Source organism: Protopterus annectens, chromosome 15.part0 (assembly GCF_019279795.1).
Source record: "Protopterus annectens isolate FY-2018-M chromosome 15.part0, PAN1.0, whole genome shotgun sequence".
Classification (NCBI taxonomy): Eukaryota; Metazoa; Chordata; order Ceratodontiformes; family Protopteridae; genus Protopterus; species Protopterus annectens.
In genome coordinates this window covers 732,822,096-732,843,598 of record NC_056749.1, presented here as the reverse complement: position 1 = coordinate 732,843,598, position 21,503 = coordinate 732,822,096, and the positions used below count along the sequence as shown (strand labels likewise).

Genomic DNA, 21,503 nt, shown 5'->3' with positions numbered 1-21,503 from the left:
TTTGAGACCTAGCAGCCAAGTGATCAGTAAGACAACTTCTATTTCTCAGGAATCAAATGCAAGTTTTTACATACTGAGCAAAACAAGCAAGATCCAAACTTTATGAGCAGCACAAAAGAACCTCTGGGTGCAGGGCAAACTCTTTTAATCTGACATGCATGTGAGGGTACCCCCCCAGCAAGGGAGGCAAATTTCAAAAATATCCAAGCTGGGGTCTAGAGAAGTGAAAATGTGTACTCTGGATAACAGGTCTTTTTATTTTCTATTTACTGAATGCATGCACCACTTAATTTATATCTTGTTTCCAGGCTGCACTGATGCAGCAATTTATCTTTTAAGGCTGCTCAAGAAAAAGGGGTAAGAACACGGGTGTTACAATGCAGAATGGTTTTGAGCAATACAGCAAAAGTATCTTACACAGAAAGGACAGAATGTATTCACAACAGCGCTGTGGTGAAATTTAAGGCATAAAATGATAAAAGAATATAAGGCAGTCTGAGCATCTCCTACCCCTTTAAAATAAACAGACAGCTGTTAAGTTAGAGTTCAGGGAGGTTACATTTGATTTTATAAATTCCAAACTCTAAGTGATGCTATAATTCAAATATATAGCAGCAAACCAATGATTAAGGAAAAGAACACTGAAAAATGTATTACCTGATGTGCCCCATTGCCTGTTCTTCCTTTTGCATCTCTTGACCCACGTGGCCTATTGTCCATTCGCGACAAATCCTCATTTCCTAAAAATACCATTGAACAAACATCACATTAATCACAAACTGTTCTTACAGATGCTGTAATGCATCTTACCAAATAACAGTGTTAAAAACAATATACTAAGTAATGCTGTAAAAACAATATACTAAGTGATGCTGTAAAAACAATATACTAAGTGATGCTGTAAAACAATATACTAAGTAATGCTGTAAAAACAATATACTAAGTAATGCTGTATCTTCACATGTGAGAAATGCTACATGTGATGTATTCAACTGTAACATGAGATCATCGGATAACAGTTGCCAGCTACTATAAAACAATTAAATAAAAAAAATCCTACATTAACACCTTAACTACAGATGCTGAGAATACTTGGTCACCACAGTAATGTCCTGCTACTGTGGGTACAAAGTATTCTCCTTTTCAACACATCTTTATTTTTTTCAACTGGTAAAAGCAGACTGAAATTACAAAAGGCTTTTCTCATGTTCAGGACCCTTGTGGGATAATTAATTTACTGTCACATTAACTAATTGTGAAATAATTATCCCACAGCTTCCTATTAAAATGAATGGGAAAGTGAACCTCAAAGTGAGACGTGCTACCTTTCATTAGCTTGTTTTCTGACTTTTTCCCATGTTACAAAGCAACAGGAAATAGCGTTCCAATCCATACCCCACTACTATGAAGCTAAGCACTTGAGGTTGGTTTCTCATAGCAAAAAGTGTCAGTGCTTACCTGGCAATCCCTAGACCCTTTCATAGTCAACTAATTTATTCATTTCCCACACAAGAGCTGACCAAGAGGGGACATTTAGGAAGCCACCAAGTGCTGCTCTCTCTCCTTTTTTTAATGTGGCCCTAACTTCAATGTGCATGATCAGCAACATGGTCAGGGTTCAATGTGCAACTGACATCAGAGAGGGTGTATCAATCATTTCTATGAAGGATACAACACCTCAGGACACCCCTGCCCACCATGAAGCAAGCACTCTTGTGGAATTGTCCGTCTCCACCAGGGATTCAACCAAGGAAATATGCACCCCAGGCACCCTCATCCTAAGCAGAGCAGACCAAGCAAAACTGCATCTAACCTCTCACTAATACCACCAAGAACTCAAGTTGTTAATCAAACTCAGGTCATAGTATTAACCCACTATGCCAATACAACTGGCAGTTGCTTCATAATGATGACTTTATACAGTGGTAACAAATATAGGGTTTCACATTCTGCATTGTACTCCATGCTCATTTTAGGTGCAGTATGAATGTCTGAACATTACAGATTAGAGTAGCAGTCTAGAATACATCTATACTGAGTTGTCACTATACAAACAGTAACACTATATATTTCACAAAAAATAATAAATCTGAAACATGTCATAGCTAAAATAACACAGTTTGAAGTAGATAAAGTGGTGGTGTCAAATTATCATAGAGTTCCACTGAAATCTTTCAGGGGAGAATAGCAGTCACTGGTGAATTTTGTAGCTTAACACCTGAAAATCTCAATGGAAGGCTAAGACATGGCCTTTTAAAGAAAGGTAATGAAATGCAGGGTTCATATGGCTTTCACTGTCACAGTCTGATATTTTGTAGTACATTCAGTTTCCAGTGGACATTATGTATTTAACTTCTGATCGGTATGGCAAATAAAATAATGGTCTATAACACATCTCAGGTGTAATTACAACAGAAAATAATCCACTGTAGTATGAAGGGAAGAAGCCCTGACTGTCACCAATGTCAGATCAGTGACCCCAGTACAGACAGGAATGAGTGAAGGAATGCAGACCACTCACTTCTCAAGGGTAGCTTGGACTTGAGGGCACAATGGGTAGGTGTGATTTCCCTGGTGGCGGCAAGATAAAACTTAACCAGAGCTTTGATGGAGACACAAGGCTTCATGTAAATAACACCCCTTATAGAAGTAAGGGGGCACCCTTCACAGACAGACCACGGCTCATCTTCTTCATGGCACTCTGCTAAATGCACATGGGGACCGGACCACAAAAAGATAACTTGTGAATCATCCTGATTAGTCTAAACAAGCAAATCAGGGGAATACTCAAGTGTTCAAAAGCAAATTCTGAGACAAAAATAACTTCCCAAGCTAAGGATAACCATAAGGCATTTTTTACCTATGTCTGCAACCTTAAGGGCAACACTCAACAATGTGCGGAATTAGTTGTAGAACACACCCCCTATACTCAGTCAGAAGATATGACAAATCTGTTGGCCAACACATTCAGCTGAAATTCAATTACCCATCACCTCGGGTTACCCCCCCCCCCCCACCAAGAAATACCCTCCACTATTCATCTACCAGTTATCATCAAAGAAAGTACAGTTGTGTACACTTACCATAAATGTAGATGTTCAAGTGTATTCACTGTTGCAGTCATTACATTTGGGTTATCTGCTTGCAGCTAGCCCTCAGCCGGCCTGAATATCAAAGTCTTGGATCACTGCGTCAGATGCTGTCTCTTCTTCCATGACGTCAGGTCATCAGGGGTATAAAACATGCAGCCAATGCCATTACATCAGTTTTTCTTGCCCCAGATGTCAGGTGTCCCCATAATGGGAAGCAATGATATGTCAGGTTACACCTCCAACAAAAAGCGAATACACCAGAAAGCTTAAATACACTAAACTAGAAAAAAGGCATAGCCAAGAGAAGTCAGGGGGGGGTGGAGGGAGGGTAACCAGGACTGCAACAGTGAATACACACGAACATCTACATTTATGGTAAGTGTACACAACTGTACTATATTCTTCGTGTTTCACTGTTGCAGTCATTACATTTTGGTTGATTCCCAAAGCTAAGGAATGGAGGAGGAAGTTAGAGAGCATTAGGACCAGCTATTAAGCAAAAACAGCTCTGGATTTAGAAAAAAATAGGCATGTGGTATTGCTTGGTGAAGGTATGTACAGAGCTCCAGGTAGCAGCTTCTAGGATGTCCCAGGTAGGGACACCTCTGAGAAAGGCTGTAGCGGTAGATGCAGCCGTGGTGGAATGTGATCTTATCCCCTGTGGGGTATGTTTTCCATCTGGCTTATAGCAGAAATGAATGCAATGGGCTACCCACTTAGAAATGGTTTGCTTTGAAATGGCCTTCCCCTCTGCCCCTGCAGCAAAGCCAACTAGCAGCTGTTCAGATTTTCTGAGAGGCTTAGTCCTGTCCAAATAAAATCTAAGTTGTCTGTGCACCTCCAAAGAGTGCAGTATTCGTTCTCCTTTGTTTTGTGGATTCGGGAAAAAAAGTAGGCAAATGAATGGACTGATTAAGGGCCACACTAGACACCACCTTGGGCATAAAAGAAGGATTGGTCCTGAGGGACACCCTGCCTGCATGGAAGATGATGAAGGGTTCCACTTCCATGTTGTTGTTTTTCTTTCGGCTTTTCCCGGTTAGGGGTCGCCACAGTGGAACTCCAGTCCGCTAATGATTGGCAGACGATTTTTATGGTGCCAAGGTGCCAGCCCGACACCCAACCTTCAAAGAAGGCATGCCCATTCACGCATGTCTTTCGAGGGCTCCACTGCCATGAGGGCCTGTAATTCAGGCACTCTTCTTGCTGAAGTGATGGCTAGAAGGAAGGCTGTTTTCCAAGAAAGGAATTTCAGCTCTGTAGTTGCAGCTGGCTCAAAAGGAGGTAGAGTGAGCTTTTCCAATACAAAGTTAAGGTCCCAGGTTAGAGTAGGGGCTCTCCTGGGTGGTCTTACATTTTTGGCCCCTCTGAGGAATTGCTTTAGCAGGGGGTGAGAGAAGAGGGGTGGCTCAGTATTATGTGCTGAAATGGCAGAGGCATGAATTTTAATTGACAAGAAGAAAAGGCCCTTGTGGAGTATCTCTGTTAAGTACTGAAGAATATGAGGTAAGCTGGGCACCATTGTGCCCATCGCCTGAGTCTGGCTCCAGGAACAGTATCTTTTCCACTTTTCAGCATAGGATTTTCTAGTACTAGGCCTCCTTGCCTACAGAATGACATCTAGCACCTGCTTATTGAGGGATGCTATTGGAGAGCTCAAGGAATTAACCATGCTGCAAGGTTCAGGGTTTGAAGCTGAGGGTGCAGAATCGGGCCCTCCTGCTGGGACAGCAGGGAAAGGGTCTGAGGCAGGTGCCATGGTTCCAGCAGTGTCATACTGCACAAGAGGGGGTACACCAGTGTTGGTGTTGCCAGTCTGGTGCAATCAGTATTGTCCTTGGTTTGTCCTGTTCGATCTTTAGCAGAACTTTCGAGAGGAGATGCAGAGGGGGAAAGGCATAAACCGAGAGGCTTTTCCAGGTGAAGGACAGGGCCATCCACTCTCCAAGCTTGACTGTGGGAAGTCCTTATGCAGCATTTGTCCAATTGGTAGTTCTGAGTGGAGGCAAACAAGTCTACCTCTGGAGTCCCCCATTTGTTCCTCAAGAGGTTGAATATTTTTGGTTCTAGTTTCCATTCGTGTGGGTCCATGAGATTTATGATTAAGTCATCTGCAAGTGAATTTAGCTTGCCTGGCAGGAATTGAGCTTGTAGGTGCACCTGACAGCTCAAGGCTGTGTTCCACAGAGCCATGGCTAGTCTGCAGAGAGGGTACGAGTGAGTTCCCCCCTGCTTGTTTATGCACCACATAACAATGATGTTGTCTTTGTCTTTACCAATAATTGTCCTGGAAGAATGCGGTCTTTGAAGGCTGTCAGGGAATTCTGTATAGCTAACATTTCTTTTTGATTGATATGCAGGTACATCTGTCTCGGGTTCCATTTGCCCTGAATGTACTACCCTGCCAAGTGAGCCCTCCATGTATAATCTGATGCGTCTGTTGTTAGGGTTTGGGCAGCAGGGGGTAAAGTGAATGGGAGCCCCTTGTTGTGGTAGCAGGCCTCTGCCCACCAAAGAAACTCGGTCTTTACGCAAGGAATGAGAGGAATCAATGATTACAGGTCCTGAGAATGTTGACACCATAGGCTTTTTAGATACCATTGTAGTTTCCTTATATGCAGTCTTGCATATGGAATTAGTAGAATGCAAGAGGCCATGAACCCCAGGGCTTGCAGTATTTTCCTTGCAGATAGTTGGGTCTTTGTGGCCAGTAGTTTGAAGTAGGTTGTCAAATAAACTTGTTTCTCTGGAGTGAGGAATGCCATCTGGGAAGTTGTGTTCAAGCTTGGTCCCAGGAATACAATTTGTTGGCAGGGTACTAGGTGAGATTTCTTTTCGTTTATGGTGTACCCCCAGTGAGGTTAGAAGTTTCTTTACGAATGCCAGATGTTTTAGTAGCATGTCCTGGCTTTCTGCCTGAATCAGACAATCGTTCAAGTATGGGTATATTTGAACATTTCTTTGCCTGCAAAATGCAATGACTGGAGCTACACACTTTGTGAATACCCTCGGAGCAGTAGATAAGCCAAAGGGAAGTGCAGAGAACTGATAGTGCATGGAGCCTGCTCTGAAGCATAGGTATTTCCTGCGAGATTCCCTTATTGGAATGTGCAGGTAAGCTTCCTTTAAGTCTAAGGTTGCCAGCCAGGCATCTTTGCCTAGCATAGGAAGAAGCTGTTGACGTGTTAGCATTTGGAACTTTGGGATTACCAGAAAGGTGTTTAGAATAGAGACGGTCCAGGACAGGACGCCAGGAGCTGTCTTTTCTGGGTACCAGGAAAAGTCTTGAATAAAAACCTCATCCTCTTTGCTCTGCTGGGACAGGTTGAATAGCGCTGATACTTAGAAGAGAGAGAACCTGCTATTGGGCCTCTGCCCACTGATTTGGGAGTAGGTCTGGCCAACCGTTTGGGGTTGGTAAGGTGTGAAAGTGGAATCTGTATCCTTGGAAAACTATATTTAAAACTCATTTGTCCTTGATAACGAGTTCCCAGTTTTTTGCATGCCGGGCAATCTTGCCCCCAAGGGAGTAGGCAGTTGAGCAGGGCTTGGAAGGTTTAAAGTTAAGTCATTGTGACATTTTTCCATAGCTTTGGAAGTGGGAGTCCCCCACTGCTTAGGCCTGTGAGTACCTTGAGACTTGTAGCCTAGGTGGTCTGCTGTTCCTGGGTTTGGACTGAGAAGGCCTGGAAGAGACTGGAAAGGACCAATTCTTAGAAGGCCAATGCTTACTAAATCTGGGAGGCTGTACTTGCAGGAAATCTTTTAACAGTTTGTATTGAATTACTTTTTTCCTCCATCTTTTTAAGGACGACTTCTGCTTTGTTACCAAACAGATGGTCTTGGTTTAAAGGAGCATCCAGTAATTTAGCTTTAACATGATCTGGCAAACTTTGCTCCTTAAGCCAAGCATGCCTTCTAAGAACAGAACCAGTGACAGCAGCCCTGCAAGATGCTTCTAAAGAATCAAAACCACATTTCAAAGTATATTTACCAACTTGTTCAGCAGAATGCATTAAATCCTGTAATTTTACTTTAGGCACAGTCAGGAATCAACATCATTTTCTGTTTAAGTAGTTCCATAACATGCTGTTGATACTTTAACATATGAAACTGGCAATTTAAGTCCCTAATGGCCAAAGTAGCAGAAGTGTATACCTTCTTACCCCATCTGTCCAAGGCCCTGGAATCTCTATCAGAGGAGTTTTTGGCAGTAGTAGCCTTAATGCCTTTAGGTCCTTGGGAAATGGTCTCTGGGTCCGCAGTAGGATTCTTGAATTGGAACTTGTGAGAGTCAGGTACTCTGTAATACCTGTCAGGTTTCCTGGGAGCTGGAGGTAAAGTGTCTGGGGCCAGGCTAGATTCCAAGAAGGCATCATCTACAATGTCCAGGACAGGAGGGATAGCTAAAGGCCTATGTTGAGGAAGGAGTAAGAATTTCCTAAGCCTCTTTTTGGAGTCAGAGTAATCCTGACTTTCCCAGCAGAAATGCTCCCTAAGAGTGTGCAAGGTTTCACCAAAAGAAAAATCTTCTGGAGGGGAAGCAGAGGGAATGGAGCCCTCTGCATCAGCATCCTCGTAGGCAGATAAGGGCAAATCCTGGTAATCAGAAGAAACACAAATTTTAGAATCCTGATCAGAAGGAAAATCAGTTCTAGGTCTCTTAGAGGGAGAAGGCAGTTTGGACGTCGGTTTTCTAGGCGTGGGTCGAGTTTTAGGCCTTGAAGAAGAAGATGGCATCGGTTTGAAATGTAAGTCAGTAGGCTTGAATATACCCTCAGAAGCCGGTGCCTGCATAGCGGCTCCGGACCCATCCAAGGTAGAGACATCCGCAGGTTCCATGGTCAAAGAAGCATCTAGTGGCATACCGGACTCCAAATGGGTCTCAGTAGAGGCCTGTGAATCTGAAGTAGCGGGTATCAGGGCCTGTGAAAGTGCCTCACTGAGTACCGGCGAACTGGCGACTAGCCTAACGGAAGCATCGTTGGCAGCTTTGGACCTATGCAGTCTGTATTTATCTTTACGTTTTTTCGAAATGTCAGTTGTCAGACGGCTTACCAAAGCCATTTCTGGATAGTTAAACAGAGTACCAAAATAGTAAACAAGTCGGGTAGCAGCAAAACCAATGCAGACCAGTAAAAGTCAAAAAGATTTAATAAGATTAAGCGCTTTCCGTTTGCTCTGTCAGCAAACTTCTTCAGACAACAAAAGTAATCACATTGTGAGTATATATACATTTCGCTTTGGGTTAATTAGTTGATTAATCAATTAACTTACAGAGGCAACCAACTTCTCTAATTACAGAGCGCTTAATCTTATTAAATCTTTTTGGCTTTTACTGGTCTGCATTGGTTTTGCTGCTACCCGACTTGTTTACTAGTTTAGTTTTGTGTTTACATTTTTTTGAGTTTGTAATGGCTTCTGGGTCTGCGAGCAATGTTACCAATAGCTTCGAACCTGAAATACTGAGGAGCTGTAATAGTGTTGCAGGAGCAACACCAGCATCAGAAAAAGATCCTAATGTTAACCAACTACACTTTCTTTTAACTCGGGTCGAGTCTATTTGCTTGAGACTTGACTATTTGGATAAACAACAGCAAGCTATACAGCATAGCTTGCCACCTTTAACATCTGACAATCTCACTACTGCTGGAATACGACGAGTATGTTCAACGGTGCAGGCATCCACTGAAGCGCCTAACAGGGAGGAGCCGGGTCCTAACACCGACCAAGTTAATTTTACAAGGCCACCGGCTCAAATGGAGGATTTACATTTCACTAACCTCCCGAATAGACCAACGCCTCTTAATCGACATGAAATAAATCCTTCAGTAAACCTTTTAGGCAATCAAGCGAATGTAGCGCTAACTTTTAATCGTGTTCCTATACCATCGAGCGCCAACATGGGGTCTCAGCAAGGGAACAACAACACAGCACTGAGTGCAAATTTGGGCATTCATCAAGGGAATAATTATTCAGTGTTTCCTAATCTCTCAACTTGGTTAGCGGAGAGATTTTCATTTAATATGACCTCTCCTGTCATGGAGCGACAGTCTGGTGGAGAAGGAGGTAATAACAATCCTGTTTTTGATATTGTTTCACATCTTAAAGTTTTTGATAACCTATTAGTGAAGGTTAAAAAACTGCAGTTGGAAATTTCCTATTTCAAAGAATGTTTGAAATGTAGAATAGTGCCTAAAGGTTTAAGGCACCACCGGTTTGGTGCCTGATTCAGCCTTTCATCAAGAACTTTTGGTGCTTTTTGATCGTCAAGGTTTTGAGTTGATTGAATGCATAGTTAAGCACTATTCTATATGGGTGGAGGACCTCAACAAACAAGTGGCAGAATTAGGCGCTAAGATAAAACTTGACAATGATTTCACCACGTACAAATATGAATATAGTCGTATTTTTACCAGTATTGACCAGTACCTGGTGAAACTTAAAAATAACAAAGCTAAAAAATTAGAACGAGACACTATAGCGTATAAGGAAGGTAAAGCGTATCCACTTCCTCCTATAGCCCAAGTATGGAAAACTGTTTCTGAAGGTAGTTCTATCCCTGGTTACAATAACCAGCCAACTGTGTTTCATTACACTAATCAGTTGCCTAATACTATGGTACAAGTAAATGAAGATGTTAACTAAACTGAAAGGCAAGGTTATACGGAAGTCAGGAGAAGTGAAAGACTGGCTAACATCAACAATCAGCGTAATTCAAAAAATTTGAATTTTTCCGAGGGGAACCGGACGGGGCCGAGACCCAAACAATGGTACAACAAGAATCAGAGGAAAACGAGAGTTAGGAGAGAAACAAGAACTGAATTTAATGTCTTATGGCACTAATGAATTACATGACAACTTAGTGCAACACATGATCCCTTTGGTCAATGAGTCTTGTGACTTTTCACCTTCTGAAGATGTAGTAAGTGTTTTTTCTAGTCTCCATTCAGGTCCATCTGACCTAGTGCCTATGAGAAGTAAACCTATAATTATTACCAATAGGACAAATGACTTTAAAGTGTACAATTTTTCTTCTACTGATATAGGTTCGGACATGTTGGATTTCTTTTCCAAAGGTAACACATATGTCCCTAAACAAAATTGTGATTTGGTGAGAACAATTATAGATTTAAAAACTTTCACGAGGAAATTGAACTTTAACTTGTTGATGGGGTCTAATGTAACTACAGTTCAAGATGACCAATTTAGAATTCCTAGTACTTTTAACCCACCCCTTCATCCACTTATTTCTGTGTTTGAACAAATGTGTGAACTAGATATTCGCTTTAACGTTAAACATAGAGGTAAAATCCATACTAAAGATCCTACTTTACAGAAAGAGAAGGGATTTTTGGAGTTTATTAAATTACATGATATTAGAGTCTGTAAGCCTGATAAAGGAGGGGGACTGGTAATTTTTGATAACATGGATTACTACAACAGAATGGTAGACCTGTTAGATGACCCCGCCTATTAGTTCCCGCTCGGAGACCAATCATGCATATTCGGTAATAAAGGATAGTATATTAGACATGTTCATAGAGGGGCGAATTGAACAAAACATATTCAATTATATGTCTACACAATTTCCAAGGTACCCCTACCTTTTTGGAATTCCCAAAATACATAAAGATTTGGGTAATCCACCTATGAGACCTCTTGTCGATGGACATGGGTCACCCACTTACCCATGTGCCAAGGTAATTGACTCTATTTTACAAAAATATGTTAAACTTGAGTCACAAATTTGTAAGGATTCCTGGTCATTTTTAGAAAAGTTAAATGGTTTGGACTTCAACCCTAACTATAACTTCCTTACCGTAGATGTTAAAGACCTCTACACCAGTATACCTCAAGATACTGGTATAGAGTGGGTAACTTGAGTTATGGTTAAGAATAAGGCTACAATAGATGAAATTTCACTTGTGAAAGAGCTCTTGGAAATTGTTTTATATAACAATTTCTTTATGTTTGGAGACAACTTCTTTCTTCAGAAAATAGGTGTGGCAATGGGCTCCCCTTGTGGAGCTAGCATTGCTAACTTAGTGATGGCCCACTGGGAGTCTGAATATGTGTTCAAAAATGACAGTATTAAAAACAAATTAGTCTTTTACACACGGTATCTAGATGATATCTTTATTCTGCTTAACGGTAACCAAAAGTCGAGTGAAACAGTATTAAATATTTTTAACACCTCAACTGATTTCTTTCGTTTCACTTCCACCTTTGATACTGATAGTATAGCTTACTTAGACATTAATTTATCAAAAAACCTTGCTTTGAAATGTTACCAGGCAAAAATACACAGGAAGGAAACATATTTGAATACGTTTTTACACTTTACCAGCTGCCACCCTTTTTACCAAAAACGTTCAGTAATTAAAGGTCAGTTAGTACGAGCAGCTCGTATAGATTCTACTGAACAGGATTTCCAAGAGGAATGTCAACTCTTGGGAACGATGTTCACACAGAGAGGCTACCCTTTGGAGCTAATTTCAGGACTGATCTTAGAAGTGAGTGACAAACGTACTAAAGGAATGTATAAACCTATTTTGTCAATGAAAAAGATAGCTACCATGCAAGAGATCACATCAGAAAATATGGGAAATTCTGTAGTAACAGAATTGAGTGTCCTTGCCACACCTGACTCACCAGAAACAAAGTTCATTACAACCTATAATACATTCAGTTACCACTGTATAGGGATACTACGAAAAAACTGGGTTATTTTTGCAAGTAACCCTAGTATATTAAATAAATTGGGTGAATACCGGGCACTATATTTAGGAAGGGTAGGAATTTGAAGGTACTATATGAACAACGGAAAAACAACCAACAATAACTGGTATGGACAAATGCCAAAATTGCAATTTTTGCAAATTAGTAACTGAATCCAACAGATTTGAAATAAATAATGTTCAATATAGACTGAAGTGTAGGGCCAATTGCAACAATAGAATGGTAGTGTACCTGGCTAAATGCCAGGGATGCCAGGCATTTTACATCGGTAAGACGGAGAGGAGACTCCGTGACCGTATGTATGAACACTCATATGCCATTAGCAGGAACAAACAAGACAATGCCCTAGCTAAACATGTGGCAGAATTTTCTGGACATCGGTTCAGATTTTTAGTTATAGACCAGCCAGAGCTCGATGTTAGAGGTGGTCCTGCACCATTGCAACTCGAAGAGCTGGAACCATTCTGGCAGATTAGACTTAATGCATATAATCTACCAAGTATAAATGAGACCTGTAGTTTGAGCAGTGTGTTAAAGCTTAAAAGTCTAAAAAGATGAATTTAGGAAAATATATTAATATAGAATGTCAGATTATTTTAATTAATTATTATTCATTTTTATATACATTTGTTTTTAACATGAATTAGACATGAACATATTTTAGATAGGAGAAGCTGTAAAGTGAATGTTGATAAATGTTTGATTTATTTATATTGAATGCTCACACTGAAATCTACTCTAGTATGGTTTTACTTATATATATAAAAAATGTTCTATATACAAAAAAGACACATATCAATATATGTTATTTAGTATATATAAATAATATATATAGATATATAGTTTTTCCTATATCTACTATTTTTTATATCAATTATTACCATAACTATTAGTATTATTAGAATTTCCCTTTATTCTTAGATTATTACTACCACTATTTGATTGTGAATGCTGTTTAGTATTTTTGCATAAGTATTTTACTATTGTCAGTGGATGGCTCTGTAATTAGAGAAGTTGGTTGCCTCTGTAAGTTAATTGATTAATCAACTAATTAACCCAGAGCGAAATGTAAATATACTCACAATGTGATTACTTTTGTTGTCTGAAGAAGTTTGCTGACAGAGCAAACGAAAAGCGCTTAATCTTATTAAATCTTTTTGGCTTTTACTGGTCTGCATTGGTTTTGCTGCTACCCGACTTGTTTACTAGTTTAGTTTTGTGTTTACATTTTTTAGAGTACCAAAATAATTTGCAGCAAAAATAAACAGACGATGAATAGTTCGGGGGTTGAATAAGGCACAAAACCGACAGCGAGGGACGTCTTGGTCTGGGCCTAAGCAAGGAATGCAGTATGAATGAAAATCTGTATGAGGTATTTGGTTTACACAGGTAATACAATTGTTAACTTTTACTGACATTGGTTTAGAGCAAGAAAAAGGATCCCAATGGGGTACTTAGCTTTTCTTGAAGACTTCGGTTCTGAAACTTGAAAACGAAAATTTCAGGAGTCGGCCAACCGGCATTTGCGAACTGCTTCTGCTTAGGGCACCGCGCGGCAAGAAAGACTGATGTAATGGTGCCGGCTGCATCTTTTATAGCCCTGACGTCATGGAAGAAGAGACAGCATCTGACACAGGGATCCAATACTTTGATATTCAGGCTGGCTGAGGGCTACCTGCAGGCAGATAACCCAAATGTAATGACTGCAACAGTGAAACACGAAAAACATCCTCTTCCATTTGCTAGTATATAGTTTGCTAGTAGAATCTTTTTGAGAGGATATTAATATGTGTTTGACTGCTGGAGTGAAGTTTTGAAGCCTAAGTTGGGAAGTGGAACAGCCATGCTGTCAAGTTGAGGGTGTGGAGAAAAGGATGAAGTGTTCCTGACATACGTGTCAGAAGGTCTGGAACTGGGTCCAGAACCCACGGCTCCTCCTGCAGATGAGGCCAGAGGAAGGGGAACCAAATCTGACAAGGCCAATATGGGGCAATGAGAATCAGCCTGCTTACCAAGGACTTTGCTTTCTGGATGACTTTGGGTATGAGGGGAAATGGGGGAAAGGCATAAAGAAGTCCCGAGGGCCATTCGTGAACAAGTGCGCCTCTCGGTGTCTCCCCCAGAGAGGGAATTAGGGCAAAGTAGCTGAAGCATTTGGTATTCATGGGAGTGGCAAAAAGATCGCAGCAAGGCTGGCCCCATTTCCAGAAAATCTCTTCCACTATGTTCTGGTTTAGAGACCACTTGTGGGGCATTAATATTGCCCTGCTGAGCTTGTCCGCTATCGAGTTGGATTTCCCCGGGATGTGCGTTGCTACTAGAAAGCGTCAGGAAGATATTGCCCATTGCCAAACTCCCAGAGCCTCTCGACAAAGTGGGTATGATCTGGTTCCTTTTTGTCTGCTTATGTGCTATACCACTGACATATTGTCTGACTGGATTTCAATTGTCCCTAGTGGAAGAGAGTCGGGAAGTCCCTGCAATGCCAGAAGCACTGCTCTCATCTCTAGAACACTGATGTGCAAATGGGCCTCATGGGCTTACCATATACCTTGGACTGTCCTTCCCAGATAATGCCCCCCCCACCCTATCTGGGAAGCATCTGTGGTCACTGTAGCAACAGGTTGTTGTGGAATAAAGGGGCTCCCGATGGTCACATGACTGGACTATGTCCACCACCGTAGAGCACTCTTGCATGACTCTGTTATTCTGATCAGATAGGACATAGGAAGTTCTTGTAGCGGCCACTGAGAAAACAGGAACCACTGAAGGATTCTCATATGCATCCTGGCGAGAGGGACTAGAGTTATGGTTGAAGCCATGGTTCCTAGAAGTTTCAGAACTACCTTTGCCTTTACCTTGTCCTTGGGAAGAAGGTGAAGTATTTGCTGTCACAGGGCAGAAATTCTATCGGATGGAAGACGTGCCATCATAGCAACGGTGTTGCACCTATGAAGGTAATATGCTGACAGGGCAACAAGGCAGATTTTTGTAAATTGACTGTTATGCCTAGCTGAGCACAAATTTCCGATGTCATGTCCCTGGCTTGTTGGAGTAGATGCTTGGTGGTGGTAGTTAGGTGCCAGTTGTCCAGATACAGAACACTTGGAATCCAAGATGTCTCAAGTGAGCTGCTACTACTGCCATGCATTTGGTGAACACTCTGGGGGCTGTAGCGAGACGAAAGGGCAGCGCTAGGAACTGATAATGACTGGTTCCCAGCCGGAAGCGTAAATAACTCCTTGATGCTCTGTCCATTTTTATGCGGCAGTACGCATCTTGGAGGTCTACTGAGCACATCCAATCGTCTTTCCCTAAGAAGGGAAGCACTGACTGCAGTGTCACCATTCAGAACTTGGACTTTTTGACAAATTCATTCAGCTTGCTGAGATCCAATATGGGTCTCCAGTCCCCTGTTCTTTTCGGCACCAAAAAGAATCTTGAGTAAGTTCCGAATCCTATTTGGTCTGTGGGGACTTTTTGGATGACTCTTTTGTCTAGCAATTTTTGAATTACTACAGTTGCTTGCACCCTTAGATTGGGTGGAACATCTGGGATTGTTCTGATGTGTAGGACAGAAAGAATATTTTCTGGCTATTATGCTTTGTACCCACTTGTCTTTTGTGATATTTTGCCAGGCTTCTGGGTACAAAGCTAAACATCCCCCTACTGCCTCCAGCATAGAGCAGACGGGCCTCCTTTCAGGATTGCTGGTAGGGACATCCGCGAAAGGAATCATGGTCACCCTGGTTTTGCAGACCTCTTCTGCCACTAGGATGTCTACCATTGTTGTCTGCCCCTGGAGAAGGATTCGCCTCGTGTTTCTTGGAAAGCACCCTGGGATCTTTCGAACCACATTTTCCCACTTTTCTGACCTTTAGGATAAGGTCTTGAAGGTACTGAAAAATGTACTGCAATGGCAGAGAGAGTTTCCCTTCCTGTTCACATCTGGTGAGTGTGTCTAACTAAGTTCAAAAAGTATGGAACCATCCAAAGGGGCATTGGTAAAGGTAGACTTAAAAGGTTCCGCAAAATTACACAAGCACATCCAGGAGTGTCTCCTAAACTCATGAACCCACTTGTCCTACTGGCTCCATCCGCTGCATATGATATCAGTCTCATGGAGGAGTTGACGATGGAATTTAAGGTGGACAGCTGGGAGGTGACTTTCTCTGTCACCCCCACAGCCAATGAACCTTCTAGAGCATCTCCTAGCTCCTTCAGGAGATCTCTTTGCAGCCTTGTAAAGTGTGTGAGGTGGTTCAGCGATCTGAGTGTAAAAGTCGCTGACGAAAAGATACGCTTCCTGTATCTGTCCATTGTTCGAGAATCTTTGCTCGGAGGATGAACAGATGAGGATGTCTCAGAAAGTTCCTTCTTGGTGGCTGCTGCCAGCACCATAGCCTCTACAGGCACACCTTTAGTAAGAAAATCTTTTCCAGTGGGGGCTGACAAAAACTTGTTTGGCCTCCGAGGGACTGGTTCCATAGTGTCAGATGACTCCCATGGCTTTCAACTGACTAACTCCATTAGCTCATCAAAAGGCAGAGACACCCAGGAGGCTGAAGGTTGAGATCCAAAGGCCATCTGGTACACCAACTCCTCATCAAAAGGGTGATGGTGTTCCAGCTGCCTCTCTGTTTTAGGATCTCAAGGATATCTGCAAATTAATTATCTTCACAGGATGACAGTGGGGACCCTTCTGACTCCTCAAGGTCAGTGTCTTAAGGTGACAGACTCAGAGGAGTCTATATGCTTCCTCTTGCATGTCCTCTTCCAAGGGGGCTCCTCAGAAGGGTATTTTGGGGAGGCCTTGGAAGAGTGGGGTTCACCCAATGGGGGTTCCTGAGGCTCTGAATCTCTGCTGTCCTGTGGATGGGGTGATGACGAGACAGTAACCGGTGCTTTGGGGGGACGAATGCCAGCATCCTTGTGTAGAGCTGTAGAGGGAGACAGCACACTCCTCATCAGTTCGAAAGCAGAATTTACTGGTTCTGAGGATACCCCAGTTCTGAAGAAACAGAGGACACCCCCAGCCCCAGGGAGACTGGCTCAGAAGCTGATGCAGGAGCTGAGCTCACCCGAGCCGACACACAGAGAAGTAGAATCGGAAGTGAAGAAACTCGGGTCCGAGCGTCCTCCTTGGGGCCGACCAGAGAACTTTGGCGCCCAGACACCCCGGATAGCACAGAGTGTCGGAACAAAGATCGGTTCCGGAATCTCCCAAGGGGGTCCCGGAACCTACGAGTCTACAGCAAGTGGTACTTGGCACTCCAGCTCCGATGATACAGCTTGGCTCGGAGGAGGAACGATGGTGGATGGGTGGATGTAACAGTCTTAGAAGGCTGAAAAATCTGTTGGGTTGGAACCGCGAACAATTTTGCCAGCGCCGGCGAATTTAATAGTCAGCGCACCACCCGCTCCACATTATCATCAGATAGGCTCCTAGAGGACCTGGAGAACAGAGTTGATGAATGAGATCTCTCCAGAATGGGAGATCTCAAAGTAGGGGAGACCGGTGGAATTTCAATGGACCGGTTCCGAGACACGGTTTCTTTTGGTTCTGAAAAACTTGGAGCAGAAGAACCAGGTTTGTCAATAATAATCTCTGTTGGTTCCAAAGCTTGTGGAGCCGAGGAGGTTGATGGGTGAGACATTTTTGACAATTTTTCTGACAGAGCCAAAGAGACAGGAGAAATTTTTGACAATTTTTCAGGAGGCTCTGACTGAGCCGAAGAGACAGGAGATGGTCTTTTGGTTGGTTTGTCTCTTTTAGAAGAAGAGGATGAAGAAGAAGAAGAAGCACTCTGTACAGCTTCTTCAAAGGTCGGTTTCAAGGGTCCTTTGACAATCAATTTATTTTTCCTCTCCTGCAACAACACACTGGCACGAAAGGAGCGGCAGAAAGTGCAATTTTCCTGGAGATGGATAGCTCCTAAACAATAAACACAAATGGTATGTCCATCTGTCAGACATTTTTTGGGCACATTTTTGACATTTCTTAAAGCCCGAAGGCTTATGTTCATTCTCCCTAGTCTCTCTGGACATGTTAGGGAAGAAAATAGTCCTATAACAATTATAAACACTGAGTAAAAATCACAAAATAACCACTACTGAGTGACAATCACAAAATAACCAATTCTAGAAAAATATTATCATGCTAATTTTACACATATAGCACATCTAGTGAATAACTAAAACAAGCACTAGGACCTCTAATTTAAATGGACCTAGTAAGCTATAATAAAAGGACAGACAGAATACACTAATACTACTAGCTCTCTAACTTAAATGAGCTAATGAACTAAGTAATTAACTGACTAGAAATACACACACACACACACACACTAATAAGCAACTTAATAGCATCACTACAGTAAGATAAACTATGGGATACACAGCACAAGCCTGTGAAAAAGGACGGCCAAGTAGTAGCACACAACAGCAGGGAAAAAAGGAGATAAACTCAAACTAAACACTAAAGCTAAGCCCCCCCAAAAAAGGGCACAGTACTCAGTAAACTAACTAATCTCTAAAATCTAAACAGTTTCAAATTCTAGAAGGCAAAAGACAAAAAACTTAGTCATAGCCAAGAAGAGAACATCCAACCTCGTAAAGCAACAAATGAGATCTGGTGAATTGCACCACTGCATCATGGGATACCTACCTTGTCATGAGCCAAGTTTGAGACTTCAGTTGATGTATTTGGCTGAGTCGGAGCTGATGATCGGCTCCGAACCCATCCAAGTAAGAATGAAGGTGAGATAGGACAACATAACATCTTTAGCTTTCAGTTCTCTTCAGAATAAAATATAAAATCCATAAAAACATAAATATATGGTGTTCTGACTTCATTCCAAAAAAGTACATATTTCTGTACAAAACTGTTGTCTCAATAAAGTTTTAAACATCTTTACTAAATTATCACTTAAGACACAGGCGTATATCAATTGAAAGGAAAAAAATAATTAATTAATATGTTTAAATTTCATGCATAACTACATACACATTTTCTTTCTCTTTAACAAACATCATTCACTCCAACATTACACAAATTGCTCAATTCCTACGTTCCCTTAAACTTCACTCCTCCTCCTGAACATTATTCTGCATGTATTTATTAGTGTAATTTTCAGCTTTCTCATTTCTGAGGAAGTTCTTACAATTAAAGAACAAAGCAGTTAAATACACTTGTTCTGCGTGTTTCTTTCTCCTAGCTAATTTATCAAGTTTGTTTTGCATCTTCTGTGTGGAGGCATGCGTGAATGGGCATGCCTTCGTTGAAGGTTGTGCGGCAGGGCTGGTAACTCGGCACGTAAAAATCCACTACCAAACATTGGCGGACCGGAGTTCCGCTGTGGCGACCCCCATAAGCCGAAAGACACTATGACGTTTCGTAATAATTCTTTAGTTACTTCTTCTTTTGTGTGCAGTGTTTTTGTTGTATTATTCAGATTCCATTTATGTTTATGTAAATTAGCCCCTTCCCTTTTCTACAGATACCATCTCCAGTTCTTTTATCTCTTGTACAATATTCAGTATTTCAGTTACAGCTGGTTTAGATTTTGATTTCCATTTTCTAGTAATTACTTTTTTGGAAGCCGGTAATAGGAAAGTTAGTTGATTCCTTATTAAATCTAGGCAATTAAGTTTTTGTGTCTCAGCTCAAAATAATCATTTACTTGGTTACAACCAGCCCCCCCACCCCCACCCCCCCCAATTTCTGACAGATACTCTGTAGGGAATGTTTTAAATCTACCAACTATGTGTCTCAGCTCAAAATAATTGTTTACTTGGTTACAGCCAGACCCCCCCCCCAATATTTCTGACAGATACTCTGTAGGGAATGGTTTTTATTACTGCGGTGGTGGTGCTGCGGTAGCACTGTCAACTCACAGTAAGACGTCCTGTTCGATTCTCAGCTAGAGCATCTTCTGTGTGGAGACATGCATGAATGGGCGTACCTTCGTTGAAGGTTGTGCGTCAGGGCCGGCAACTCGGCACATAAAAATCTACTGCCAATCATTAGCGGACCGGAGTTCCGCTGTGGCGACCCCTAACCGGGAAAAGCTGACTCAACATCAACAACTCTGTAGGGAACGGTTTAAATCTACCAACTTGTTACATTCCCAAAAACACATTCCCTGGAACCTTTCTCCAGCATTTGCCATCTACCAGGGGAAAACTTATTTAAGGTTTGCTTGGAGTATAAAGCATCTATCCAACCAAAAACCCTACACCTTCTGGACTTTGTTGCATACCTGGGAGCCATACAGATCTCCTCCCATTGCTCCTCTGCAAATAGTCTTTCCAGTCACTCTTCTCAATCCTTTCTAACCTCCTCTGATTTATTCTTATAGTTAACATGCAGTATTTCATATGTCCTACAAATTAATCCTTTTTAATATCAGCTTCTGTTCTATACTCAACTGAAAACTCTGCTAGAGCTGGTCTTTAAATAAACACTATGCTTTCCCTTTCTCTTTGCCTTCACTCTGAAATCAATCACTGATAGGGAAAGCAGTCACTAACCTGCAGTACGAAGTTCTGCTTGAACTCATTCCACGTTATTACTTTCCATCTGCAATACTTTGTAGTCCTTTGTGATGTCAGAAAAAATACTCTCTCATATTGTGAAAATATATATGTGCAAATGTGCAGAGCAACCTGTCTATAATCAAAGTACAGCATTAACAAGTGTCGACACTTTTACTCATTTAAAAATGTATCATCGAGGGTATACTGGTTACCACCCTTTACAAGATGGAAGGTTTCTATAGAAAAGTAGTACATAACCCCTTTAGTGTCAGAATTATTTTTAAGCCAAGTTGATTGGTTCCTTGTGACAGCCACATCAACAGATCAAATATTTGTCTGTAGTTTCTTGACACATTATCAATGTCTGAATATTAGTACTTGGTGCAAGGTTTCTAGTTATAAGTGTTCCAGATTAGCACTGGTTATCCAGTCTACGAGTCAAACTTAGAATCTTGTAAGTAAAGCACTTAAACATAATCATATCCTTGTCCACTGCTGCAAATAAATGAAAAACTTTAAATGCTTAATGCTTTGGCAATCCAACAGTTTGTCTATTTACTTGTTTATGTTTCAGCTTAGCCAATACCACATCATATCAAATGAACAAGAACTCTATTAATCGGGGAGGCTTAAAAATGTGCTTGGATATATTTCCTTAACCCCTTTAAGGCTACTGATTTAACCTCCATGTCTGCTACTATGTCTCCCAGAATGCACTTATTTAGACTGAGTATCCAGATGTACCTCAATTTTCAAAGTTACTAGATCTGATAACTCTCCATTAAAATGACAAAACAAGTCATAGGCATTCAGAATTGTCAATTAGCTGAAACACCTGATGTTCATAAGGATAATTTGCATATATCCCATGTGTCTCTGACACAAGAGGTTTGGTAGGTCACTTATTGGAAGTTTTAGCTTTGCTGGAGTTTTCATTTTGTTTTTACGGATTGTTTTTTTTTTTCAGTGACCTTCTCACTCATTGTTTTAGTTTGTTGTTGGGGATGTTTTTGCAGTGACCCTAATGATAATGGACATCAGCTGGGTATAACAACCCTGTGTTTCTAATTCTTAGTCAAATACTCTGCTTGTGCTCTGCCGATGAAGTCACAACAAGGTCGAAATATGCAT

General features: G+C 41.5%; 1 protein-coding gene across 2 annotated transcripts in view; it reads right to left on the bottom strand.

Moving 5' to 3' along the window:
• Positions 1–21,503, bottom strand: part of FMR1 (FMRP translational regulator 1) — a 2,052,104-nt gene that overhangs the window by 259,692 nt on the left and 1,770,909 nt on the right. For both annotated transcript variants that reach the window (XM_044057587.1, XM_044057588.1), the window contains one exon: positions 658–740. In XM_044057587.1, the coding sequence (XP_043913522.1) occupies positions 658–740 (83 nt within the window). The remainder of the gene's footprint in view (positions 1–657; positions 741–21,503) is intronic.